Source organism: Bos indicus x Bos taurus, chromosome 3 (assembly GCF_003369695.1).
Source record: "Bos indicus x Bos taurus breed Angus x Brahman F1 hybrid chromosome 3, Bos_hybrid_MaternalHap_v2.0, whole genome shotgun sequence".
Classification (NCBI taxonomy): Eukaryota; Metazoa; Chordata; class Mammalia; order Artiodactyla; family Bovidae; genus Bos; species Bos indicus x Bos taurus.
In genome coordinates, this window is record NC_040078.1 from 113281394 (window position 1) to 113297949 (window position 16556).

Here is a 16556-nt window from a genome sequence, read left to right on the forward strand (position 1 = left end):
CTGGGCAGCTCAGGTGCACAGCTGTGCTCAGGCCTCCAGGCGAGCCCCTGGCCGAGCAGGCAGAGGGGCTGTGCCAGGGGCCATCTGCCCGCCCTGAGGGTCAGGGGAGGCCAACCCTGGTCTCCCGGCCACACCTGCCTGGGCTGCTGGGACCTATCCTGTGAGCAGAGAACGTACAGTTAAGAGCAGGCGCGTACGTGGGCAAAGCCTAAAGATTGACCCTCCAGCTGATAGTAAAGGGCTTGACACACAGGGGGAGAGCCCCCGCTTCTGCAGGCAGGTGTGGGCGGTGAGGAGGGTGATGGACATTGAGGGATGACGAGGGCCTGGGCCAGGGTCCCACTTGACAGAAACGTGGTGAGCCTTGGCCACAGCCCTGTGCCGCTCGGGAGGAGCCGGGTGCAGGAGCGCAGCCCGGAGCAGTCTGTTAGGATCCTTGGTCCACGGCTGGACGCAGCTGTGAGATCTGTCAGCTGTGTGTGAAGGGAGGCGGGCCGGGCCGCGGGCAGGGACAGCGCTCATGGCCTGAGAGTGACGGCCACCCGCCTGCCCCCCGGGCCAACTGCAGGTGCAGCAGATCCTCTTCTATGAAGACTCGGTTGCAGCCCACCTCTCCAAGATCCTGACCTCCGACCAGCACTCCGTGGTGATCTCGTCGGCCAAGTGAGTGCCTGGTGGCCTGGGGCGCCGGGGGTCCCAGCGGAACGGACCCTCTGAAGCCTCTGTCTCTTCCCGCAGAGTGCTCTGTGAGACTGTGAAGGACTTTGTGGCACGGGTGGGGAAGGCTTATGAGAAGACCACTGAGAGCTCGGAAGAGTCGGAAGTCATGGCCAAGAAGGTGGGTCCCGGGCCCCTGGGGGCGGGGGGCGTTGGGCATCGGGGCAGGGTGGCACGCCTCCACTCCTGCCTCTGTTCCCCGCCCAGTGCTCTGTCCTCAAGGAGAAGCTGGACTCCCTGCTCAAGACCCTGGACGACGAGTCGCAGGCCTCGTCCTCCCTGCCCACGCCGCCCCCCACCATCGCCGAGGAGGCGGAGGATGGGGACGGTGCGGGCGGCGGCTGTGGCTCCGGCTCCACGGGGGCCCACGCTGTGGGCTCAGCCTGCCCCACCCGGCCCCAGATATTCCGGCCTCGCGAGCAGCTCATGCTGAGGGCCAACAGCCTGAAGAAGGCCATCCGCCAGATCATAGAGCACACAGAGAAAGGTAGCCGGGCACAGGCCCCGGCCTGGGGGGCAGGGCTGGGCACTCTTGGTGAGAGACAGGGGCCCGCCATGCAGGCCAGAGCCACTCTGGACCGCCTGACGTGGGCCAGCACCCCTTCCTTGGGGCCTGTGCCCGATGGAGAGACCCTGAGTGAATGCCGGCGCCTTGGGGGCACCCCTGGCTGGTGGAAGGCCCTCCGCACTGCCTGGTGTCAGGGCTCCACTCCCTGTGAGGGCCTCACCTGTGGTCGCTCTCCAGATCTCGGCTTTGTCCAGTGAGAGGGGGGCTGTCCCCAGGGCTGGGGGTCTGTGTCCAGGAGGGAAGGGGCCCAGGCCAGAGGTGGCGGATGAGGCCGTGGGATGGAAGGAGAGGCTGGGACGGGGTTGGAGGCCGGGTGAGCCGGGGCGGTGGTCAGAAAGGCAGGGGCGCACGTGTGTCTTGGTTTCTGAGGCAGGCGTGGGCCTCAGGGGTGAGGGGCCTGGGGCCTGGACAGGTGGTAGGCCCTGGTGTCCAGGCTGCGCTGCTGACTGCCTGCGACCGGCTGCTGCCGGGAGAGACACACCTGCCCAGGATCAGAGGCTCACACGGTGCCTCGCTCCTTTTCTCTGACTCTGTTTGCTAAGCTTCAAAGAGAAGGCTGTAAAACCACCTTGACCTGTAAACCTCACCCCGACCCTGAGGTCCCTCCCAGCGAGTTTTTCCCTGTCCTCTTGTCTGTCTCTCATCACCCTTGGAAACGTATCTCGCACCTTTTCTGCTCTCGTTAGACCCATCTCACTGAGCAGATCAACCTGCTCCTTGCGGTGAGACTAGTGAGGTCATGACCTCGCTCCCTGCTCCGGTGTGGGCACGGCTCCCTCCTCCCAGCCCCTCCAGGCTGTGCAGACCTTCACGTGTCACTCTCTCCCCCGCTCCCGTCTCTTTCAGCCTTGGCCCGCCTCCCCAGCCTGTTGGCACGAGTGCCCGGGTGCCCCCATGTGCCAGGGCCGGGGAGACAGAGGGTCGGGTCGGAGCTTCGGGCCTGAGCCTTTGGCCGATACGAGGGTGAGGGTGGCGAGGCCGGTCCGTGTGCTGCCTGGCGGCAGTTGCGGGTCAGCCTCCACATGCTCAGCTGCCACCTTGCCTTGCGCAGCTGTGGACGAGCAGAACGCCCAAACCCAGGAGCAGGAGGGCTTCATCCTCAGCCTCTCCGAGTCGGAGAAGAAGGACCTGAAGTCGGATGACAGAGCAGGCCATGGCGAGGGCCACAGCGCCTCCAAGGGCCGGAGCCTCCGCAGAGGTACAGGGCCCTCTTATTTTGGGATGCTTGGAAGCGTGAGGGACTCTCTCGTGGTTGCTATGGCCATGTGGATGTGTGAAGAGTCTCAAACTCGCCACCTGTTTGGTGAACCACCTGATGTGTGTGGTTTACCTGCTGCAGGCCCAGCAGGACCCTGGGTCGGGAGGGGCCTTGCTGCTGGGGCCCGTGCTTCCCTCCGAACCTCCCTGCACGCCTGGCCAAGCGGGTCCTAACCGAGGGCTTGGGGCCTCTAGGCGCAGCTGGCCACACAGACTGCCCTCTGGGGAGCCTTAGCGGCCGTGGGACAGCCCCGCCTCAGTGGTTCCCCAGTGCACAGCCTTATGAGCCGCCGGGAGAGCCTGCCCCAGAGTTTCCTCACCGCCATTCCCGTGCGGAACTGCCCTCTGCCCGGGCCCAGACCCGGCCTGACCGTGGTTGGGGCTGGCCTCTCTGCCCCCAACTGGGGCCCATGTCTGGGAGGCGTCTGAGCCCTGCGGCCTCTCCCCTTGGCTGACCGCTGCGTGTGGCCACTGCTCACTGCCTTGGCCTGTCTGCGGGCCCCCTCCCTGACAAAGCCTGCTGGAAGCTCAGTGGCCTGTCTTCTGTCCTGTCTGACAGTGTCCAAGTCACCCTGCGAGAAGCTGATAAGCAAAGGGAGCTTGTCACCAGGCGGTTCTGCGTCTCTGCCTCCACAGTCAGGAAGCCGAGATGGCCTGCCAGCGCTGAACACGAAGATCTTGTTCCCGAGTGAGTGTTCCCCCGGGCTGGCCAGGCTCCCCAGCCCCCCACAGAGGCCTGCGTGTCTGGGGGGCAGGGGGAGGGGGGGCGCAGGCCAGGTGCTAGCCTGCCAGCAGCTGTCACTCTGCCTGGCATGGGTCTGAGGGCTCAGCGAGACCAGGCCCCTGCACTCGAGCAGTTCACAGGTCTGTGGGCAGGACAGGCGGAGCTCAGGCTTCTGTTGTGGCTCTGTGAACAGTGCCCTGGCATGTTACACCGGGCAGACGGCTCCCAGGTCTGGGGTCCCAGACAGAGGTCGTTGAGGTGATGCCTGAGCTGGGTGCTGAGAGATAAATAGGAGCTGGGCTGAGTGAAAAGGGAGGGCCGGCAGCAGGTGGTGGAGAGCCAGTGGTCACCCCGTTGTTCCCAGCTTGACCCACAGCTGGCCGCCAGGAGGGTCGGGCCGCCCCTGCCTGCATTGAGCCCAGAATCGCGTCGTCATGTTGGGGCAGCTCCTGCTGCTGCTGCTCCGGGAGGGAGAACAGAGTGTTCTCAGTACGGAGGAGTGATCCGAGGGGTTGAAAGCGTTGAGAGGACTCCCATAACTCGCTTCCGGTAGCTTTCTGGGCCTCCTGCGCCAGGCTGAGCACACGCTGCTCATGTAAGTGGTTTGGCAGTTTTTAGGTGACTCAGCTGCATAGAAAGAAAATTTTAGAAGTTCTGGGGAGAAGAGGATGAGACAGATTTGGCTGATAAGCAGCAAAGATGTTACTGGACAGCATGGTCTGGCAGAATGTCCAAAAGCAGGGCTCCGTCGGAGCTTTACTGTTCATGACATAAACTTGAGAAGATTGGGGCAGGTATCCAGGGCCTCCGGTCACCTGGAGGCTCTTTGATGTGCAACTTTTCCTCATGGATTTAGCCTTAAAAGTTGAGTGACTGGCCCAACCCTAAGGTTAGTTGCAGCGGAGATCACTTTGGTGGAGTTGCTTGGCTTTAGTGACAGCTGTCTTTATAAACTCTGTTCTAACGGGTCAGAGGTTACCATCCAGTGTTTGTTTTTGTTCTGCCAGTGTGGGTTTAGGAGAGTGGTTTTTGACCTGAGACTGTTAATTGTCGAAGTTTGGACATCTTTACGTGGTGTTTTAGAAGCACCTCATCATGATAATGCTCTCCGAAGAACACGTGATCATCACCCTCTTGAATCCAGGGCCCCCAGCCAGTGCGGTCTGCTCCCGTTCTCTCCCCAGCAGATGTTCGCGCCGGGATGTCTGGTACGCTGCCTGGAGGCTCAGTCATCAGCCGATTGCTAATTAATGCCGATCCCTTTAACTCTGAACCAGAAAACCTGTGAGTATGGGGTAAACCAAGCGGGCCTGTTGTTAGCTCAGTGCTGGTACGTAGAAGTCTGACTGGGAAATAACTTGAGAAATTCATGAAGAGTTGACTGGTTGACCTTTTCCAGCTGCTGTCGGCCATTAAGGAAAACCCAGAAAGGGTGAGGCTGCAGGGCTGAGGGTGGCTGGAACTTCTGGGACGGCGGTGGCCGTGCTCACGCATCTCTGGCTTCCGAACGTGCTGGCGTGCTGAGGCTTCGGCAGGTTCAGAGACCAAGACGGGCTGTGCCGTGTTCTTGGTTGTCCTCTCTGGGGTCCTGGGCGGCCCCACGTGGGCACCACCTCCTGACCACATCGCGTTGCCTTCCTTGTGGGTCCGCCGCTCCCCCGTGAGCACAGGTCCCAGGCTGGACGCCCCTCCTCGCTCTCCCCGGGAGATGCTTTCCTGGGTTTGGACTCTGCCCGCTGCGTGCCCTGTCCTCTGCCCAGCGTCTAAAGGCAGCTCGGGCTTTCGTGCAGCTTGTCCTTGTGTGTATAGAAGCCATTGTGGGACACGTGGCCTTTTGAAGGCCCTAGGTTTCCCTTTCAGCCAGCTGATAGCAGGTTCTGGGCAGCCAGGGCTGGTGGCAGGGGATGGAAAGGTGCCCACACGTGTGTCTGGGCGGCTGCTGTCAGGAGAGGCAGGCATGGCCTCCAAACCCAGAGTTTCCACGTGGCCCGGCGGGTCCCTTCCTGGGGTGACTCCCAGGAAAAACAAAACAGAAACACGGCCACACCGAAGCGTGGGTACGTGTGTTCACAAGTCAGGGCTCAAAAGTGGAATGGCCCAGACGTCTGACAGTGGGGAGCAGATGGACGGATGGAGCGTGTCCCTTGGGGCTCACTGTCGGGCTGTTGCCGGCTGAGGTGCTGCACTGGACGAGCCCAGTGTCTGCGGCGTGTAGGCGCGCTCGGTGACGGGGACAGATGCAGAGGGCTGCGCGTGTCAGTCTGTTCCTGGGAGCCGCCCAGACCTGCAGCACCACAGGGCAGAACGCCGTCAGTGCCGCTGGGGCCCTGGCTCACGGGTGCGGGCTTCGTTTTGGGGGACGAGCTGTTCTGATGTTGATTGTAGTGACTCTCTGAGTACATGGAAGTCATTATTGGGTTCAGCCTTTTAAATGGGTAGATTTTACGGTATGTGAATTGCGTCTTGGTCACACTGTTCCCTCCCTTCCAAAAGCTAAGTTTTGTCCTCAGAGGCTGGTCCGCAGGGCTGTTCTAATGGGCCCGAACCCCCCTTTGCAGAGAGTATTACACGGAGAAGTGTGTCATGAACAATTACTTTGGCATCGGCCTGGACGCGAAGATCTCCCTGGACTTCAACAACAAGCGTGACGAGCACCCGGAGAAGTGCAGGTGGGTGCGGCCCGAGCACGCCTGTCCTGACGTGGGCTCTGGTTCCCCCTCTGGCCGTGGGGTTTCTTCTGGAGCGCGGAGCACTTAGGCAGAGCCCAGATCCAGAGCCTGAGCGCCTCGCTGGAAAGCAGGCGTGTCCGTGTATAGTGGCCACAGCAGCGGGCAGTCGCGGGTCGCCTGCAGGAGGGGTCAGGGCTCGCCCACCTCTCGGGCTCTCGAGCAGGGGCAGCCCTGAGGGGTGCTCAGGCTCTCCCCCTAAATCACTATGTGCTTGCTCCCCCCAACTGAGGGAGGAGGGCGACTGGTGTCTCCTTCCCCACGGTGGCCATCAGCTGGTGGGGGACCATTAGAGGAGCTGATGTGGAGTTTGGGGGAGAATAGCCATCGATGCAGAGGAAAAACAGAACCAGTCATGAGAACTCGAAACCCTGGGAGCCCTGGGGCTCAAGTGTCGGAAAAAGGCTCAGGCGTCCCCGGGGCGCCCGCACCACCAGTGCGTAACAGAGCCCCATCGCGTGACCAGGCCCTCGTCAGTGCAGACAGCTGAGAGCACTGTTGGAATGCGTGTCATCTAGCAGAACGAAGTAGGTGAAGGAGCGAGGCCTCGTGGAAGATGGTTTTTTTAGAAACTTGGAATCTTGACATAACCTTGCCTGAGTTTGCACCTTTGAGATGACCTACTGAGAAGATGCCATTTCTACAAATCTAGCTTGAAGAAGTAGGGGAAGGTCGGCAAAGGGGTGCTTTACCAAGGGCCACAGCCGGGCGCATTACAGAGCCCGGGAGTGTGGGCAGGAGGTGACCCATCAGAGGCGTTGAGTCAGCGGCCGCTGGTGGGAGGAGCCCCGATGCGGTCATGCGTGCTCGGGACCTGGGGTGGCGCCCTCCACGTGGGGTGAAGTGCAGGTTTCCGCTGTTTCAGCTGTAAGTCAGGTTCCTGGGAAGGACTGAGAAGACCCGCTGGAGCGTTTCTCATCAGCGCTGACGCACGGGAATTACAAGTGCACTTCTGTGCTTTCCTGCACTTCCCAAGTTTGACTCATTGGGAAAGACCCTGCTGCTGGGAAAGACTGAAGGCAGGAGGAGAAGGGGACGACAGAGGATGAGATGGTCTGATGGCATCACCGACTCAATGGACATGAGTGTGTGCAAACTCCAGGAGATGGTGAAGGACAGGGAAGCCTGGCGTGCTGCAGTCTGTGGGGTCACAGAGTCAGACATGACTGAGCGACTGAACAACAAACATAATTTTATAGCTGGAAAAAGTAATTAATTTGCATGTTTTTTGTGAGGCTCTGTGATGTCTTACCTTTCAGGATAGGCTTACTTCTTGGGAGCATTAGTTTCGAAAAGTAGAATTTCATGTCAGTGGACGTCTCTCTCGCTTGTCTCACACGGATGTGTCACAGGCATGTCCCTCCTCCTCTCGCACTGTCGCTGCTGGGCACATGTGCCTGGTGTGATCGGCTGTGAGGAGGTGACTGCCGGCCGGCCGTGTGCTCTCCTCCCCAGGAGTCGAACCAAGAACATGATGTGGTACGGAGTCCTGGGCACCAGAGAGCTGCTGCACAGAACCTACAAGAACCTGGAGCAGAAGGTCCTACTGGAGGTGAGCGGGCGGCACCCCCAGCCCTGCTCCTGAGCAGCGGGGCCCCGCGGCCCGCGGTGGGTGCCCGGGAGGACGCCCCGCCTGACGCCGCCTCTCTCTCTCCTCCTCTCCTCTCCCGCGTCCCCCCGCACAGTGCGATGGGCGCCCCATTCCCCTCCCCAGTCTGCAGGGAATCGCAGTCCTCAACATCCCCAGCTATGCCGGAGGGACCAACTTCTGGGGGGGCACCAAAGAGGATGATGTACGTACGGGGGTGCCGGGTGGCGCGGGGTTGGGCGGGTGAGGACTGAGTGGCCAGAGAGGTGGCCCCTCCGGGAGCTGAGGCAGAGCCTCCCGCTCTGGGGGTGCTCTGTGGGCAGGCTGGGGGCTGGACGGGGCAGCGCCCTCGTGCTGGCCGCGGGGGTGCGGTGGAGAGTGAGACAGCCCCCCTGCTCCAGTAGGGCAGGTGTGGTCACAGGTGTGACCTGGAGTCTGGGTCAGACCTGCCCTGGGGGTCATCTGGGAAGGTGTCCAGGGGGAGGGGACATCTGCACAGAGGCCTGAAGGTGTCTTGGGGTTGGACAGGTCAGGTTGGTGTCAGGGAGGGGGCACGTTCTCCAATGGCGTGCACCCTGGGTGGAGCGTAGAGAGGTCTGAGGAGCCAGGGAGGAGTTTGGAATTTACGCTGTGGGGGCACGGACGGGTATTGACTGGGGCCCTCCCTTAGTGCAGAGCAGCTGCTGGGGCGGCTAACGTAGACTGCCCTCATGGCCCGTGCTGGTCCCGCTTGTCAGCGCGCTGCTCGAGGTCACAGCCCTCGCAGACCCTGGAGGGACGGACCCGTGTCAGCCCCGGGCACACACACGTGCCCGAGGCCCCGCGTGTGTGAGGGGCAGGCAGGCCTGCCATGTGATCCAGGCTGCTGCCTTCCGGGTCTGGAGTGGAAGCCCCTCCGCAGTGTCCCCACAGCGGCTCCCTGTTGTGAGCCTGGCTGGCTTTTAGCACTCGATCCGGGCCGCTGCCTTTCCAGGTCTGGAGTGGAGACCCTTCCTCAGCGTCCCCGCAGCTTCTCCCTGTCGTGGGCCTGTCTGGCTTTTAGTGCAGCAGTCCCCAGAGAAAGGCGGCTGTGTGTGTGTGTGTGTGTGTGTGTGTGTGTGTGTGTGTGTGTGTGTGTGTGTGTGATGGGGGCAGGGGGGTCTTCAGGCCAGGTGTGTGTGTGTGTGTGTGTGTGTGTGTGTGTGTGTGTGTGTGTGTGTGTGATGGGGGCAGGGGGGTCTTCAGGCCAGGTGTGTGTGTGTGTGTGTGTGTGTGTGTGATGGGGGCAGGGGGGTCTTCAGGCCAGGTGTGTGTGTGTGTGTGTGTGTGTGTGTGTGTGTGTGTGTGTGTGTGTGATGGGGGCAGGGGGGTCTTCAGGCCAGGTGTGTGTGTGTGTGTGTGTGTGTGTGTGATGGGGGCAGGGGGGTCTTCAGGCCAGGTGTGTGTGTGTGTGTGTGTGTGTGTGTGTGTGTGTGTGTGTGTGTGTGTGTGTGTGTGATGGGGGCAGGGGGGTCTTCAGGCCAGGTGTGTGTGTGTGTGTGTGTGTGTGTGTGTGTGTGTGTGTGTGTGTGTGTGTGTGTGTGTGTGATGGGGGCAGGGGGGTCTTCAGGCCAGGAGCAGAGGTCAGCTCTGACGCCAGTCCTTGCAGACCTTCACAGCCCCATCGTTTGACGACAAGATCTTGGAGGTGGTCGCAGTGTTTGGTAGCATGCAGATGGCTGTCTCCCGGGTCATAAAGCTGCAGCATCATCGGATCGCCCAGGTACTGGCTGCAGTCCTGGAGGCGGTAGGGGCCTGGGTGCTGGTGGGGAGAGGCAGGCCTGGCCCAGACCCATGCTCCCGAGACAGGTGGGCATCTGGGTGCAGAGCCCCGGACAGTGGGCCACCCGGCCGCCTCCCGGTCCAGAGCCCATCCTTGTCTGCTGTGTTTGACCTCTGAAAAATGTTCTTCAAACCAGGGCTGGCTTGCTCCCCGGAACGCCCCCCTGGCCCTCTGTGGGGGCTCCTCCTGCTATGGTGGGGTGAGCCGAGGTGGGCCTGGCTGCCTGCAGCCCGGCCCTGCGGCTCTCAGGAGCCACAGCTTGAGTCCAGGAGCGAGGCCTAGCGTGTGTCCTCACAGGCTGCTCTGAGGCCCGGCTCGGGAGAGACGGGGTGGGTCCCCCTTGGGAGGTTCTGGTGACGGGCTGGGAAGGGTCTGTCTGTCTGAGTGGTGGGGAGGGCTCATGCTGCCCTGAGCCCTAGTCCCTTCTGTCCTCACTGCGGGCTGTGTGGATGTCACGGTTTTAATCTTTCGGCAACACACTCTGTTGAGAAGAGGAGCCCTTGGTGGGAGTTGGCCCTGTCTCGGGTGTGTCCCCGTGTGCCCAGGGACCCAGCAGCTTTTGGTGGTCACGAGATCCCGCCCAAGGCCCGGTGCTGGCATCTGAGCACTGAGTTCCCCACAGGGCAGCGGTCAGGGATGCAGGGTGCCCCGGGTGTGGGGCGGTGGGGCGGGGTGGGGCTGGAGCTCCAGGAGCTGAGCCCAGGCGGGGGTGCCCTGAGCCCGGAAGCCCCGGAGGTCAGCGAGGTGCTCCAGCGGGCGGTGGTGTTCGCAGTGTCGCACGGTGAAGATCTCCATCCTGGGCGACGAGGGCGTGCCTGTGCAGGTGGACGGCGAGGCCTGGGTCCAGCCCCCGGGGTACATCCGCATCGTCCACAAGAACCGCGCGCAGACCCTCACCAGGGACCGGGTAAGACGGCCCCCATCCTGGGGGACCTGGCGCCTGAGCGCTCGGTTCCAGGAATTGACATAGTTCTCCCCCAGATTAAGTGAGTGGGGCTGGGGTTCCTAGGACCGTGCCCTCTCCCCCAGAGCAAACAGGCGTCTGCGTCCCCGTCCGGGATTTCCACGAGTGTCCAGCAGCGTTGGCTGTTGGACGTGCGCTCGAGGCAGGGTGTGTAACCCTGGTCCTGTGTCCTAGGCCTTCGAGAACACCCTCAAGTCCTGGGAGGACAAGCAGAAGTGCGAGCTGCCCCGGGCCCCGTCCTTCTCCCTGCACCCGGAGATCCTGTCCGAGGAGGAGGCCACCCAGATGGACCAGTTTGGGCAGGCGGCAGGCGCCCTTATCCACAGGTGGGTACCCCCTCCTTCCGCGGTCAGCTCCCCCAGCGAGGCCCCAGGTCCACGTGGGGCCGCGGGCATCGAGACACTCCTCCCGTATATTCCGTGCCGTCTCCTCCGTCACGGAGCCTGGCCAGCCAGGTTCTGCTCACCCTGCACTTTGCGGTTGTCACTGATGGTCTTGTAGACGTTACTTGGGGCTTAAGGACACGGAAGCCTCAAGCCCCCAGGCATTTTCAGGGCCAGCTACCTGGACTGTAAAGCCGTCCTGGATTCCTAAGAACAGTGCACTTACTGCCTCCTTCACTTCACGCCGAAGAGCAGGTGTGCGGTTAGGAAGCACACCATGTAAATTAAAAAAAAAAAAAAGGCAGCCAAAGGTGCTTCCTCTCCTCTCAGCCCCCAGAGCCACTGTGGACCTTCCCCCATGGCAGTCACTGCTCTGCCCGCTGCCCGGCCCCTGCCGTGCCCAGCCCCCGCCCCTGGGCACGGTCTCAGTGGCCTGGTGGCCTGTGCCCACAGCTGCCACATCCCCGGAGCCCCGGCCGCCCGGCTCTGTCTTTGGACCCTGTTCACCTCCCCGCCCCCTTCCTGAGGCCACGTGCAGGCCTGGCGCTCCCCACCACGGGCCTCTCTGGTCCCTTCCTGGCTTTCTCCTCTCTTTCCTACTCTGGAGGTTTCACAAGGCCTCCATCCCTTTTTGGGGCACTCACCTCCTTGGGTGAATCTCCGGAAAAGCTCGGAAGTTTGTCTTCAGATCTCCCTGTTAAGGCCTCCCCCGCCATCGGTCAGGAGGTGACGGGCCTGCCGCTGTGTCTGTCTCTCCAGCATCCGGGAGCTAGCACAGTCCCACCAGGACGTGGAGCAGGAGCTCGCCCACGCCGTCAATGCCAGCTCCAAGTCCATGGACCGAGTGTACGGCAAGCCCAGAGCCACAGAGGTGCCTGCGCCCTCCCGCCCCTGCCCCCAGCACCCGCCAGCCCTTGGGCCGTCTCCATGGTTCTGTTCTGGTTCCTCTCAGGGGCTGAGCTGCAGCCTCGTCCTGGAGATGGTGAATAACGTCCGAGCCCTGCGCAGCGAGACGGAGCTGCTGCTTGCGGGCAGGCTGGCCCTGGTAAGCTGGGGGCCAACCCGCGGCACGCACACAGGCAGCGCGGCTCCATGCGGGGCTCCTGACTGTGGGGGTTCCTCAGAGGACCCTGCGCTGACCCTGCAGTGATGCTCAGACCCTCTGGCCCATCATGCCACACCCCCTCCAGGGTGTCAGGACCCCACTGTGTAGTGCACAGCCCTCTGTCCTCAGGCCCCACGGGTATGCAGCTGCCTCTGGCCTTGTCCCCAGCATGCAGACCTGGCCGCCCCTCCTCACTCAGGCCCGGGGAGGCACCCAGCTGGATTTCTGTCAAATTGCAGAAGCCAGAACAGGGCAGACCTCAAGAGTGCCCATCCAGCCTTCTTGTAAGAAACGAAGGTATGGAAGGTCAGGGAGGTGAAGTCATTGCAGAATCGCCCCAGGAGTCCGGTCCGTACTCTCTACTCTCATTCCAAGCTTGCACGCTGTCCTGACGTTCCTGTAGCTGCCTCTACGCCCCACACACTTTCTGTGCTCCAGTGCAGGCGGGCTGGTCCCCCTTCAGAGAGAGGGTCCCGAGGACACTGAGGCAGGTGACCTGTAAGCCCTGCCGATGCGATTTTCAGGCGAGCTTGGTTTGCCCCATTACTTATGAAAGGAGAGTTTTAATTCTCTCGCTTGGTGCTACTTATAAGCGGAGGTTCCGAGTTTGGCCCTTGAGGGGTGCTCTGTGGCTCCGTTTCCTGGCAAGCTTTTAGAAGAGCTCTCTGAGAGTGGCCCGGGCCTGGGCCAGGCTCCCTGTCTGTGTGGGCCCTGTGGCCCCGCCCTTCTGGTAACCGCTGTGTCTCCTCCCTCCATCTCTCTGTCCCTGGAGCAGCAGTTGGATCCCCCTCAGAAGGAGCGGCTCACGGCTGCCCTCGCCGAGATGGACCAACAGCTCAGGAAGCTGGCAGACACGCCCTGGCTGTGCCAGCCCATGGAGCCTGGTGACGAAGAGGTATGTGGGTCTCGGGCCTCAGCATGGCATCCTGGACGTGGGGCTGTCCCTTCTGTGTCTGAGTCCCTGTGTGGCTTCGGGGTGAAGATGGTGTTGCTCCTGCGGCCCCTGATCTGGCCCCCGGTAAACACGCGTCTCTGTTAAAATGCCCACTTTGGCAGGTAGGAAGGAGCTGGGAATTGCTGTCGAGAATGACGCTCGACAACTGGGGCACTGTTGCCCTTGGAAACAGAACTGTGGAACAGCTGGGGGCAGGTAGAGAGAAGGCTGAGCCCGGCCCCACTGTGTGCCCCCAGCATGGAGGCACGCTGCCAGGCTGACCTGCGGATTGCTGGGCGTCTGTTGGCAGGGTCGGGGCGCCGTGTTCCACTCCCGGTCACACTTGTCTGTTATGTGTGTTTAGGGAGCACAGCTTGCACGGGCCTTACAGCTGGGATATCGGGAGCCTGGTTACGCCCCGGGGCCATGCCTCCTGCAGCAGGCAAGGCAGCCATGGGCCCAGGAGAGGTGCTCACTGGGCATGGTTTGGGGGCAGCACCTGGATGGAGGCCAACCCGCGAGGCCGTCCTCCCGAGGGTGGAGCAGGGGTGGCGGGAGGAAGTTCACATGGTGAAGCACTGCTGGGCCCTGAACGCCCGGCCCCCCGCTGTTGGCTTCGCTTGTTAGAACCATGGGCCAGGGGACGGGCCAGCAGTGCAGAGCTCCTCACGCACGTGTGGGCGCTCGCTGACAAGGGCCCACCCCGCCTGGAAAACTGACCGGGGCCTCAGCTGAGAAGCACAACTTGGCAGCTTAAGAATGAGGACTCTGGTTTAGAGGCCCTGGCCAGCCTCGTCAAAATGTGTTTGATAGTTAGCTATAAATACGATAAAAGTTCCAAAGAAAATTACTGAATAACATACAAGTTTTTAACGAATGCAGCCGCGGCCTACCCTGTGATTAGTGCAGTGTGAGCAGTAGCTGGGGGAGCAGGGAAGGAGGGCTTGGACAGAGGAGGGAGAGCGCTTTAAATGCCTCCTGTGGTGGAAGGAGGTGAAAGACGCTCTTGACGTTAATAATTAGAGGAAGGTCATCAGTTATGTTTTAAAAACTTAAAAATAGTTTTAAAGGTGTGTGTGTGTATGTGAGCCACTCAGTCGTGTCTGATTCTTTGTGACCCCATGGACTGCAGCCCGCCAGGCTCCTCTGTCCATGGGATTCTCCAGGCAAGAACACTGGAGTGTGTAGCCATTCTCTTCTCCAAATTTTAAAGGTAGTTTCTGATAAAATTGAAAAGGTTTATATCTTTCTGAATCACTACAAAAGACAAAAACAAAATATCGTCCCTATTGTAAAAGAAAATAAAGGAACTAGTAAAGATGGAGCTAACAGCATAAAAATTAGAAAATAATATATCTTCTCCTTTTAAAAGCAAAGTATTCTTTAGGTTGTGTTAAAAAAAAAAAATCTGACCAAATACTGATCACAGGAGCCCAGTTTTCTCTTCTGTACACTGAATGAAAAATTATGACCCAGAAAGAGTAAAAATAAAGCAGTTTCAAGAAAATGATAAAAAATGCAAAGTAACTATTAATATAAAAATAGAATTGCATACCTAAGGCAAAAGTGATAGAAGATCACTTTATTTTGGTAAAAACTAATCATCATATTGTTCTATACCATATGATTCTGAATAAACTGATTAAAGTAATGATAAAATCATATGCTAATATAGCATTTACATGAGTTAAAGTATGTTGTTTATTTGCCAATGGATGACATTTTTTTCTAATATTTCTTTTTGTTATTTTAACTTAATTTCAATGTTCAAAGGCAGTTGTTTGTATATAACCAGTCCTTTGAAATTTATTGACACTAACTTTATGGCCCAATAGATGGTCAGTTTTTATAAATGTTCCTCGTATGCAGTTGTGTTTTTTACATCATTAAGTCCTCACTGAGGTATTTTTCTTTGTGTTTTTGTTTTTGGTTTTGTGTCGTTTTGACCTGTCAGTTACTGTTGAACACTCTGACCATGAATGAGACGTCTTGTGTTTTGTATGTGGTTTTGTGTATTTTTGCCTTATGCCTTTTGAGGCTATGTTATTGGGTGCATTTAGGGTTTTATCATTATAACGGGGCCTTTACTAATTCTTTTTATTTTCAAGCCTACTTGTTTGACATATTCTGTTTCATACTTTACTCTCAAGCTTCATTTGGAGTGTCTGTCTTACGGGCAGCGTTGCTGAACCTGGGCTTTTATTCAGTGCTGTGCTGTGTGAATACGGGAGCCCGGCTGTTTACCTTCACTGTGATTACCGTATTTCACTGTGATTAACCGTATTCAGACACATTTCCCTTCTTTTGTGCTGTTTGTCTCACTTTTTGTTTCCTTTCTCCGTTTTGATTGATGAGTCTCTCTTTCCCACAGTTCTGTTTATCCCCTTTGCTGGTTTGGGAACATGTGGTCTTCTGCATGTTCTTTTAGGGATTAGCCCCCAAATTTCAATCTTAATTGATGTACATAAAATGTGTCAAGCTAAAACTTCTTGAAATAATAGGAAATGTCAGAAACACAGTTTGGTAGTGTGACTTCTCACTATCAGTCCATGATTAATCATGGTGAAAGTGACCACATCACAACATCTGAACAAAGGAAGTAGAGAGAATACGTGTATGTAGAATTTATACACAAATGTGCACTGTGCTTCTCTATAGAGAGCGCTTACTCTCTGTAAAGGGGACTCTGCTTTCTTTCCTGTTGTCCGTAGGACATTTTAAAAATCTGTTGGTATTCCAGACCGGCTCGTCCCAAGGGGCAAAAAGGTGACGTATGAAGGGCAAAGGGAACTGTGAATGGGGAGCTGCCACAGTTCTACTGATAAAGATAGGAAAATCATTTATCTGAGAAGGAAAAACAGTGGTAGATCTTTGAGTTGGTTCTTTGAAACAAAAGCAAAATAAACTACGCTCTGGCAAGTGTACTCTGGGGGAAGGGAACAAAGTGCAGCGATGGGGGGGCCAGAGCAGCAGGTGTGCCAGCCGGTCAGGGTCCGGCGTCCATGAAGGAACGCCAGTGAGTCTCAGCATCTCAGCAAGCCTTTTGATTTTTCAGAAAAAAATTTAAATTACACAAATTTAAATCTCAAGATATTTTAAAAAGAATAGCCACAGAACAACTTGAAAAAGTAAATTTTATTTCCAAAGGAAAAATTTGTCAAGGAATATATAATTTCCGTATATAAGAAAGTGTCAAAGCTAGAAAAAGATGGACAGTATCTCAGCTCACTTCAGTCGCACAGTCGTGTCCGACTCTGCGACCCCATGAATTGCAGCACGCCAGGCCTCCCTGTCCATCACCAACTCCCGGAGTTCACTCAGACTCCAGTCCATCGAGTCAGTGATGCCATCCAGCCATCTCGTCCTCTGTCGTCCCCTTCTTCTCCTGCCCCCAATCCCTCCCTGCATCAGAGTCTTTTCCAATGAGTCAACTCTACGCATGAGGTGGCCAAAGTATTAGAGTTTCAGCTTCAGCATCAGTCCTTCCAATGAACACCCAGGACTGATCTCCTTTAGGATGGACTGGGTGGATCTCCTTGGAGTCTAAGGGACTCTCAAGAGTCTTCTCCAACACCACAGTTCAAAAGCATCAATTCTTTGGTGCTCAGCCTTCTTCACAGTCCAACTCTCACATCCATACATGACCACTGGAAAAACCACAGCCTTGACTAGACGGACCTTTGTTGGCAAAGTAATGTCTCTGCTTTTGAATATGCTATCTAGGTTGGTCATAACTTTCCTTCCAAGGAGTAAGCATCTTTTAATTTCATGGCTGCAGTCACCATCTGT

At 58.1% G+C, this 16556-nt stretch overlaps 1 protein-coding gene across 3 annotated transcripts in view; it reads left to right on the top strand.

The window, feature by feature from the left end:
- Positions 1 to 16556, top strand: part of DGKD (diacylglycerol kinase delta) — a 110282-nt gene that overhangs the window by 87001 nt on the left and 6725 nt on the right. For all 3 annotated transcript variants that reach the window (XM_027537960.1, XM_027537961.1, XM_027537962.1), the window contains 15 exons: positions 569 to 663; positions 739 to 838; positions 925 to 1204; positions 2337 to 2483; positions 3102 to 3230; positions 4454 to 4550; positions 5825 to 5935; positions 7448 to 7544; positions 7678 to 7785; positions 9208 to 9321; positions 10154 to 10288; positions 10520 to 10671; positions 11488 to 11599; positions 11681 to 11773; positions 12609 to 12728. In XM_027537960.1, coding sequence (XP_027393761.1) covers positions 569 to 663; positions 739 to 838; positions 925 to 1204; positions 2337 to 2483; positions 3102 to 3230; positions 4454 to 4550; positions 5825 to 5935; positions 7448 to 7544; positions 7678 to 7785; positions 9208 to 9321; positions 10154 to 10288; positions 10520 to 10671; positions 11488 to 11599; positions 11681 to 11773; positions 12609 to 12728 — 1890 coding nt within the window. The remainder of the gene's footprint in view (positions 1 to 568; positions 664 to 738; positions 839 to 924; positions 1205 to 2336; positions 2484 to 3101; positions 3231 to 4453; positions 4551 to 5824; positions 5936 to 7447; positions 7545 to 7677; positions 7786 to 9207; positions 9322 to 10153; positions 10289 to 10519; positions 10672 to 11487; positions 11600 to 11680; positions 11774 to 12608; positions 12729 to 16556) is intronic.